Source organism: Pollicipes pollicipes, unplaced genomic scaffold, assembly GCF_011947565.3.
Source record: "Pollicipes pollicipes isolate AB1234 unplaced genomic scaffold, Ppol_2.1 Scaffold_4002;HRSCAF=4701_pilon_pilon_pilon, whole genome shotgun sequence".
In the NCBI taxonomy this organism is placed as follows: domain Eukaryota; kingdom Metazoa; phylum Arthropoda; class Thecostraca; order Pollicipedomorpha; family Pollicipedidae; genus Pollicipes; species Pollicipes pollicipes.
Genome location: NW_023596420.1, coordinates 37,150,186 through 37,160,644, shown reverse-complemented (window position 1 = coordinate 37,160,644; position 10,459 = coordinate 37,150,186). Strand labels below are relative to the sequence as shown.

The following is a 10,459-nucleotide window of genomic DNA, read 5'->3' as shown; positions in this document are numbered from 1 at the left end:
TTGACATCACATCATTGATATTTCTGGTCTCATTTGATCGATGGAATCTTAGCTAATGCTGTTGAGGTTTGTATCGGACATGTCGGATCAGAGCGAGAGCCAATGACGCACCCCAAGTGACGCTGTTTTGCTCCTACATCATGTCTTAGATTTTGCTGGCCCACACTTTTTGAGATGTCATGCGCCTCAAAGTGCGCGCTGCTGATACACCCCGTATATCTTGAACCGGTCCGCCGAGTCTTGGAACTAACATCGAAAACTAATAAGCAGGAAGCTCAAAAGTATCCCTAAAGGAACAGTTTCCGAACATCGTCTCAACATCTGAAGCAATACGACTAATGCCGAATTGTTCAAGCCTTGCTGAGCAGCGAGGGGGCAGTAAATCCCACTCAGTTCCGAAGCCACTGCTAGAACCCTGCATCAAGCACTTGTCTTGCTGACGTCTTGCATCGGTCAAGGACCTGGCGGTGACGGTGGAAGTGTTGATGCATCTACTGACACTAGATGGCAGCAAGTGTAATAAGCAGAAGCAAGCAGAACGGTTTCGCAGATAACTTTCGGTACTATCCGGTACTGCTGAATAAGCCCGACATGCCCACACGAAAGACATATTGCATCGGGCTATACGCATCAGTTAAGTAGTTCTAATAAATGGGCAATAAATTACAATCTGCAACTAATGTACTACCGCGCGAAGACGCACAATATTTATGATATTGTATTAAAATGTTTCATAGCACAACATCTTGTAACACTTCGCTGACAAATACATGGCACATGATGACGATAAACGACCTACAAGCGTAGAACACGGATTAAGTATCATTAAGAATCTCCACAGTTGGCCTGTTGTAACCACAGTAAGCTCGTATTCTTCCCTACACAATGCGTCACATTTAGCCTAAAATGGCGGCCGCTGATCATGATCAGGAGTCCAGACATCACATTATAACGCCTGCACAGTCCAGCTCAGAAAAGCTCTCATCCTCCCTCGCGGCAGTTTTCGAATTCCAGGGACAAGCCCAAACCTCCCGCTTCGTCCACCGGGCGACCGGAAACAGATCTCCTGGTACAGCCCCCAAAGGGGTCTCCTTGTAAAAACGAAATCACAACCCACTGCCATCGGTGCCTGAGAGCCTGACCGCCGCGGAGGGCGGCTCCCTGACCCGCTCCGACCCCTCCAGCCGCGGCGGCGGCGGCGTCCGGCCGCCTCACAGACTGCCCACGTCGTTGTAACGCTTGAGCTTGGCCGGGAAGTCGTCCCGGTAGAGGACAGGGTCGGCGCGGAACTGCACCCTGCGCAGCGGCATGGCGCCGAACGCGCCCACGAAGTGCTGGATGCAGTCGGACCGCTCGATGAAGTGGTCCACGTTCGCCGACAGGTCGCCACCGCTGCAGTCGGCGGACGTGCACTTGAACTTCTTCCGCGCCGCCACCTGCCGGCGCCCCGGTCAGGTCAGGTCAGGTCAGGTCAGGTCAGGTCAGGTCAGGTCAGGTCAGATCAGGCTAGATCAGATCCCGTCACGTCAGTTCAGGTCAGACCAGGTCATGTCGGGTCATGTCAGGTCAGATCAAGTCAATTCAGGCCAGGTCAGGTCAGATCGGGTCGGATCGGGTCAGGGCGCCGCATGGCGGAGCGCAGGTCCGCGAAGAGGACCAGTGGGAACGCAGGGACCAGAAGAACCATGGCGGTGACACACGGAAATGATCAGCACCGGACGCCACCTTTAAACCACCCCGCATCATGCCTGTCCACAAAGGCATGCGCAGACATCAACTTGGACTACTCTGGGCAGATGCATTGGTTTGCCCGCCCTGTATATTGCGACTTCTCAGAAATGGAACTAGTACGATACGTGTGTCGTGGGAGGACCACGGGCACGCTTAAATGTTTCGGGCGCTTCATGTCGCAAGAGTTGTATCTAGTGCGTCCATATCAAATTTTAGTCGGGTGGGACGCCGTTACTGCACGCAGTCGTTACCTTGATGGGGGCCTTGCCAGTGACGTTGCTGACCAAGAAGTTCATCGCGATATCCTCACAGTTCATGTTGTCATCCACCCACTGTTTGATGTTGCCAGGGAGGGAGTTTGTGTACCGATAGTTCCAGTACTGTAACAAACAACGCGTCGTCGCATATCGATGCTTCCCACGATCCAGCGAAGAAAACATCATGTGAGAGAGCTGGAAAGAAACACAACCAACAGGGAGACACACCCGGGTCCTATGATGTCAGCTTATCGGAGGCAAAATTAAGCTCACCAAATCGGCCAGGACCGATTAATACCTGCAGCGATCTATAGTGTACTAATGGCGGTCGGCTCGTTTGCGTCAAGCCCCCAGGCCAGCAGGGACAGACCACACGGCCTGGCATAGGGCGAGGCCTGTCCGACTCTCATCAACGCCGACCGCGCAGCAAAACCAGCCCCAGTCACGGCGAGAGGTGACTGACGTAAAACACTATTGCCGCGCGACCTGCGGTAACCAAGCGCGGAGCCCTGTCCCGGTACTGCCGGACACCACCTCGGTCTTGGCGGACAAAACCTGTCTTGACACCGATCAAGCTGGTGAGCGGTCCGGATGAGCAGCGCAACCACCCCTGCGCTAGCACGCCGACCCGAGCGTGGCCTGCCGGCTGACCTTGTGATAGAAGGCTGCGCCGGTGAGCACCATGGACAGGTCGCTGGTCCATTCGGAGTCGTAGCCCCAGCTCTGCGTGACGTTGTTCCACACGTGGTTCCGCGACGGAAAGCCGACGATCCTGTCCGGGTATTCCCGCCACACCTGGCGACACGGACACCGTACCGCGTACAGGTCGGGCAGTATGCGGCATGGACGCGGTGCTCCCGCCACACCTGGCGACGCGAACACCGCACCGCGCACAGGTCGGGCAGTATACGACATGGACACGGTATTCCCGCCACACCTGACGACGCGGACACTGTACCGCGCACAGGTCGGGCAGTATGCAGCATGGACACCGTACAAAGCAGTATGGGCACCGCGCCAGTCGGGCTACACTCCGGCAACAGTCGGGCCACACTCCGGCAACAGTCGGGCCACACTCTGCCACCAGTCAGGCCACACTCCGGCAACAGTCGGGACACACTCCGGCAACAGTCGGGCCACACTCCGGCAACAGTCGGGCCACACTCTGTCACCAGTCGGGCCACACTCTGGCAACAGTCGGGCCACACTCCGGCACCAGTCGGGCCACACTCCGACACCAGTTGGGCCACACTTGGGCTTCCGGCCTCCTCCGCCGTCACGCGTATGGCATCGCATAACACACCAAGTATGGCAGAGAGTTTGGACGCCCGCGTCCCATCTATGCGGGTAAGATGTATCAAAACGTGGCGTGGTGAGGAATACCCAGCAACAGCGCTGACAAATTCTCTCAAAACAGCGTTCTACGCAACAGCCTTGCATTAGCAGTAAGCGTAACCTGAGCAAAACTGATTGGTGTTGCTTCCTCCACGACCTTCGTGCCGAAGCTCTTCCCAAACCTCCCCGCCCCCGCGCTCACGTTTCGTACCGAGGGCCCGCGGGCGGCACCTGACCGACCTGGTAGCCGAACTCGAGCTCGTCGACGGTCAGCATGGTGATGTCGTCGTCCAGTGCCAGCACACACTCGGTCTCGATCTCGTCGTACGGGTAGAACCTGTTGCTGAGCAGGTTGGCGCCTGTCTGCACCACCTTCAGCGGCTTCGAGATGGTCGGCCACAACGACGCTGCGGAGGCGGGCACGGCGTGTTCAGGGACAACTATGACATCGTGACGCCCAAACGGCAGCCACACCGCGAACGTGGACGTGACGCGGACGACGCGCGGCACACCTTACGCCAAACAGGAAGCGTGCGAGGGTGTGTGTGGACAGGCTACAATGAGCGCGTGGATGCCAATAAAGCGGCATGTTTAAAAGCAAATGGAGCCTGAGCCACACTACAAAAAGCATCACCAATCCAGGCTCGCAGCGAACCGGGGCTGGTCAGGCTAACAATTTTAATAGAATAGCTTTAATAGAAGCTAACATAACTTACAATTGGCGTCATCTTTTTCGCAGGAATTGCAGCACTGATTCGTGGAAATGATATGAAAAGGCTACTAGATGACGCTACGCAATGAGGTATGGATGGCTCGGTGGAGTATATAACACGACACCACGCAGGAGCCAGCAAACATCATTTGACAGGAGAATAACGACGAGCACATATTGTGACTGAGCGCACACAAACTGAAGCCCATGTAGGCCAGTGGACATGGGACCTCCACAAGCGAACCACATTGTCACAGAACTCTTTACGAGCTCCGTGTAGAGCCTGCGCCGGTGCTCACCGCTGGGCGGCGCCTTCTTCTGGTTGTTCCACACCACGAGCACCTTGGAGAGCGAGGGCGCCAGCGCCACCGTCTCAATGATCTGGTACAGGCTGTCCAGCCGGTCGTACGTCAGCACGACGGCGGTGAAGCCCTGGCTGCGCGGGGCCGTGTACGGCACCGTCAGCGGGTACGCCGGTGACACCTGCCGGGGCGCATCCCACGCTAGTGACGTCACACGTCCTGGCTGCAGGCGGTCTCAAGGCCGCGTACGGCACCCGTCAGCGGGTACGCCGGTGACACCTGCCGGGGCGCATCCCACGCTAGTGACGTCACACGTCCTGGCCACAGGCGATCTCAAGGCCGTGTACAGCACCGTCAGCGGGTACGCCGGTGACACCTGCCGGGGCGCATCCCACGCTAGTGACGTCACACGTCCTGGCCACAGGCGATCTCAAGGCCGTGTACAGCACCGTCAGCGGGTACCCAAACGACACCTGCCGGAGCACGCGCGCGAGTGACGCCACGCGTCCTGGCTACGGGCGGTCTCAGTGCCTGTATGCTTGGCGGCGGGCCGCCTCGCTGTTCGTAGGGGGACCTGCAGCTTATTCGGTTAGGGCACACTCCTTCCCGCCCAGCGCTTCTGGCGAAGTGCGTTTGGGTCGCTTTAGGCGCTCGCTATTCACCTCTGGCTGCGATATCCTGCGGACGGTGGCAGCGGTCCCGCTAAACGTCCGGAGACGTCGTGACGTCAGAGGAGAGGACAGGCCAGGGCGAGCAATACGACACGTTTTGTTTTCATCACAAAATGCTTCCAATGGCAAGGGACTTTGCAATCGAAATGTGGTGCCAGAGTCCACGCAACAAGTGCTGCTTGGCGCGGGCGCTGATCCCAGAAATCCATCCCCTTCAAGGTCTGGAATAAACCTACAAGACAGCCTCAATGACTATCGGATGCGGCGGGTTCTCCCGCTCCTCGCACGAGCGGACCGCAGGCACTCGCCGGGTGTGGCGGGTTGTCCCGCTTCTCGCACGAGCGGACCGTAGGCGCTCACCAGGTGTGGCGGGTCGTTCCCCTCCTCGCGCCAGCGGACCGCAGGCACTCACCAGGTGTGGCGGGTCGTTCCCCTCCTCGCGCCAGCGGACCGCAGGCACTCACCAGGTGTGGCGGGTCGTTCCCCTCCTCGCGCAGCGAACCGCAGGCACTCACCAGTGGGCGGATCGTTCCCCTCCTCGCGCCAGCGGACCGCAGGCACTCACAGGTGTGGCGGATCGTTCCCTCCCCGGCGCCAGCGGACCGCAGGGCACTCACCAGGTGTGGGCGGGTCGTTCCACTCCTCGTAGGAGCGCGCCAGGTGCGGGCATGACGCGGTCGGTTGACGATCTGCAGTGTGGTGAGCGCCATCTCGCGGAACGAGCGTAAGTAGCGGCGCCACACCCAGGCGCCCTGGCGCCGCATCTCGAGCCGTCGCGACTCGGACACCTCTGCCGCCGCACGGAGACGTCAGCGACGGCGCGTCGGGGCGGCGCTCGGCGACGGCGGGTGGCGGCCACCGACGACCCGGCCTGACCCCTTCCCTCGGAGCGACGGCCACCGAGTGATCCGCCTGACCCCTCCCCTCGCGGCGGTGCTCGGCGACGGCGGGTGGCGGCCACCGAAGACCCGGCCTGACCCCTTCCCCCGGGAATGCGATCATACAACGAACGCCGACGACGATCGCACGATACGGCGATCAGCCGCGTCTCGGGGACAAGAACTGAGCGGGTAGTGACATGAAAACCACCGTTTCGGCCCCACTTGGGTCGGAGGCAACTGGATTACTCGCCCGCACACCTCGTAGTAGCACACATGGGCGGCCAACCAGCTCTCCCGCCTGCACTCAGAGCCCAGCGGCCACCAGCGCGCAGCCCCACGCGTCGGTCGCGGACCGCACCTGCGAGTATGTCGGGCAGCCGGGCCAGGTCCTCCTCGTACACGTGCAGACCGATCCGCGTCCAGTCGAGCACCTCGGAGAAGGGCATCACGTACAGGTCGGCCGCCACCACGGGCACGCAGCCGGCGGCCAGCGCGTCCGCCAGCGCCTCGGGCCCTAGGTGGGCGCCGCGCACTGCCAGGCAGAACTCGGCCCCCTGCCGGCGGCGAAGCCCGGGCGTCAGGCAGCACGTACAGGGTACCAGCCACGCACCAAGGAAGCTGACATCGGACCAGGGGCGTCTACACCACATCAAAGATGTTGGCGTCGCCCTGCTGTGAGGCAGAGATCGTGCGAAAGTCTTCACAGTGCAGTGTCTGTGACTCCAGAGCTGACAGTATTTATAGTCTGTCGTTCGCTCCGGGAAACGTCCGACCGCAGACAACGGCAGGCAGCCCGCTCCGGCGCAGCCCCAGCACCCGCCGCCCGGCCGCGGTCCCGACGACGGCGGCGGCGGCCGCACCAGCCGCGCGCGCCAGTAGTCGTGCCGGGTGTCTCCGTCGCAGAGGCGGTGACCGTCGCCGGCGCAGCGGTGCAGCACCAGCGTGCGTCCGCTGGCGTCGGCCGCCGCCAGCCGTCGCAGCGTGCGGCCGTACTCGCCGTGCAAGTCCGGCTGGGCCGACACCAACAGCCAGCGGCTAGAACAGACTGGCAGTCAGCAGACACCAAAGCCAGCGGCTGGAACAGACTGGCAGTCAGCAGACACCAACAGCCAGCGGCTAGAACAGACTGGCAGTCAGCAGACACCAACACTCAGCGGCTAGAACAGACTGGCAGTCAGCAGACACCAACAGCCAGCGTCTAGAACAGACTAGCCGTCGGCAGACACCAACACTCAGCGGCTAGAACAGACTGACAGTCAGCAGACACCAACAGCTGGCGGCTAAAACAGACTAGCCGTCGGCAGACACCAACAGCTGGCGGCTAGAACAGACTGGCAGCCAGCAGACACCAACAGCCGGCGGCTAGAACCGACTAGCCGTCGGCAGACACCAACAGCTGGCGGCTAGAACAGACTGGCAGCCAGAAGACACCAACAGCCAGTGGCTAGAGGAGACTGGCAGTCAGCAGACACCAACAACCAGCGGCTAGAACAGACTGGCAGCCAGCAGATACCAACAGCCAGCGGCTAGAACAGACTGGCAGTCAGCAGACACCAACAGCCAGCAGCTAGAACAGACTAGCAGCCGGCAGACACCAACAGCAGACAAGAGGAGAGCGGGACCGGCACCAAACGAGTGTCGATTGACTAGCGGTCACACCGACCGCGCCACCATCCCGGCGCACAGTGCGGGGCGACCGGTACTGTCCACTGACCGGGGCGACTCCGGCTCGGCCGGCTCGGGCGGCGCCGGCGGCTGCTGGTCGTCGCCGCGCACCGTCGGCAGCGACACATCGAAGCCGTGCCGGTACACCAGGCTGGAGAGGCTGGCGCCGGCCAGCAGGGCGCGGCCCAGCCGCTCCGTTCCGGTGCCAGGCCACACGCTGAACACCAGGTGGTTCTCGCCGTCCTGCCAGCTGCACAGCGGCGACGAACGCGGCGTCACTGGCTGGTGGGAGGGCACGCAAACAGCAGCGTACGCTGGGACCCGGGCCGGACAGGGGATCGCCAGGCAACGGCGTATTATCAGGTGCTTTGTCGAGGCCTCTCCTGGCCGAAGGGCATTGGTTGCTCGATAACATCAATGCCTGGCATTACGCGTGACTTATGTCAAGATATCGCCATCACTGATCAGTAACACACGGACCGATACTTATAAAGCGAAATACAGCTAGCCCCCTTTAACCAAGTCGATGCTGAATCGTAACATATTAGCCCCGTCCAACGAGAATGACTATCAGCAAGCCCAAGCTCTCAAGAAGCACAAGGAAAATTAAAAGCGCTGTCAATCCCTCTCCACGCCGTGGCCAGCCTCTACGCCACAGCGGGCCGGCTCGCTTACTTGGGCAGCGGGGTTCGCTGACTAGGGCAACGAGGACAACTCACTAGGGCAGCGAGGTTCGCTAACTAGGGCAGCAAAAAACGCTTGGTAGGTCAGTGATAATCGCTCACTAGGGCAGCGAGGCTCGCTAACTGGGGCAGCGAGAAACGCTTACTAGGGTAGCGAGGCTCACTAACTAGGGAAGCGTGAATCGCTTGCCAGGGTAGCGAGGCTCGCTTACTAGGGCAGCAAGACTTGCTTGCTAGGGCAGCAAGGCTTGCTTACTAGGGCAGCGAGGCGAGCGCGCGCGTTGTCAGTTCGGAGTCGATTCCGGTTCGCCAGCGTGTCGATCGCCGGCAGGAAGATGCACGCCTCGTGCGGGTCGTCTGTGTAGAACGGGCTCTGCTGCACCGCTTGCAGCACGTCCAGGTACTCGCGCGAGAGCGGCACAAGTGCCCGGCCGCGCTCGTCCGCGTACCGCGCGTACGGGTACACGTACACAGCGATGCGGCTGCGGCGCGCGCCGCCGCACTGGTACACGTTCATGCAGCTGAAGTGGGTGCAGTTGGCCTGGGCGGGCGCTGGCGCGGCGCCGGGCGGCAGCGGCAGCAGCGGCGCGTGCTGCAGCAGCTCGGCGTCCAGCCGGAGCGCGCTGGGCGCCGCCGGCTGCAGCAGGCCGCGCAGCAGCAGCGCCAGCTCCAGCAGCGCCAGCGCAATCAGCAGCAGTGCGGCCAGCGCGAAGTAGCAGCGCGGCGGCCAGCGCTGACGCCGGCCACACGACTGCCAGCGCGGCAGGTCCCTGGCGGCGGCCATGGCGCCGCCTGCCGCCACACATTGAGCAGTCACTGTCACTGAGTGGTTATGCATGACCAGCTGTACAGATTTTCATGATTTACCATCCAGCATTTAGCATTGTGGCTTTTTTACAAACAATAACTTCCTGAGCCATCACGCTGACTCCCGGCCTGCTTGATGTGCAGTTGTCTGCAACTGATTTACATGTTCACCCCAAGCAGTGGAAGCTGGTAAGAGCAAATAATTTGGTGCTTGACTTGCAACTTGTATGTTGAAGCCCTCAAATTTATTGGGCATATCTCTGGCTACAGGGATTGCACAATTAGCAGGACATAAATCTGGACAGAATAATGTGGCAGCAATTCAGATAACTATGCCACAGCTGAGGGAAATGTAAGAAATCTAGTCTTCAGGCTACCCTCACCTTTGTAAATTATTACTCTTATGTTAAGTACTGAATATGGTGTTTTCTCTTTTGACTCTAATCTCTGTCTGATTTTAATGTCTGCCCCAAGATATCATGAGTTGTTGTTAACTGCTGTGAACTGCTGCAATAGAGGAATTGAACACCAAAAATTTATAACTGCCCAAACATCAATTATGTGCCAACACAACCCCAGTAAAATCCACTCTAAATCTACCATGTTTTGCAAAGTGGATGATAATCTGCTTTTTAATGTTTGTGGTCACCTGGAAATCATACTTATGCCTCATGATGTTACCCTCAGCTGTTCACATACATCAGCCGGCTTGACTAGTTGATTTGCAACTTGAGTACACTTATAAATAGAGACCAAACATCTTAAGATGGCCACATGTCCTGTCAACCCCCACCATATGAGCTCATACTTTCATAATTTTTACCGCTCATCTGCTAACCAATGTGAGCTGTTAAACATGACATGCTTCTGGCTCTAATGACACTTAGATTTCCACCTGAAACTTTCATTCAGCAGCTAAAAATTATCATACAGGATAATACAAATTGATGCATGCTGGTAACTACTTTTCTATTCAGTTGGGATGGGGGAGCCCCAGCAGCCAGAAATTTGAGAAGAAAGTGAGAAAACCTAGGGACAAACCCATTTATTGTGTCTCTCCAAGTGGTTAATGCCCTTTAAGCATATTTCATCAACCTAATTTAGTTGGCATTATGCTCCAAAGTGCTCAATCCACTTTGCTGGAGTACAAGGAGGGGACATCACTTGCAGATTGAATGCCATATTTTTCGTTTTCTTAACTTGCAGGTACTTTCAGTTCTACAGGTATTGCTGACGCTTTCACTTTAAGTTAAGCTACGTAATATAGCCCTTCACTCACTCGAACAAATGCCCGTCCCAAGCTGCATAAGGTCGCAAACTTATTATACCCTACAACACAAGCACAGTGGTCCTTTCATATAAAATATGTGCATACCTTTCTAACGATCCAAGTCCCGTTCCCTCCGCCTCCTGTC

At 58.5% G+C, this 10,459-nt stretch overlaps 1 protein-coding gene across 1 annotated transcript; it reads right to left on the bottom strand.

The window, feature by feature from the left end:
- Window positions 1–1,211: 1,211 nt before the first annotated feature.
- LOC119094445 (exostosin-2) lies at window positions 1,212–8,754 on the bottom strand. The gene is made up of 10 exons (XM_037217503.1): window positions 8,552–8,754; window positions 7,666–7,804; window positions 6,375–6,443; window positions 6,248–6,320; window positions 5,677–5,798; window positions 4,335–4,518; window positions 3,564–3,730; window positions 2,640–2,783; window positions 1,983–2,111; window positions 1,212–1,436 (listed from the first exon to the last, which is right to left on the bottom strand). The coding sequence occupies exons 1-10, from the start codon at window positions 8,752–8,754 to the stop codon at window positions 1,212–1,214; spliced, it is 1,455 nt and encodes a 484-aa protein (XP_037073398.1).
- Between the last annotated feature and the right edge of the window lie 1,705 nt (window positions 8,755–10,459).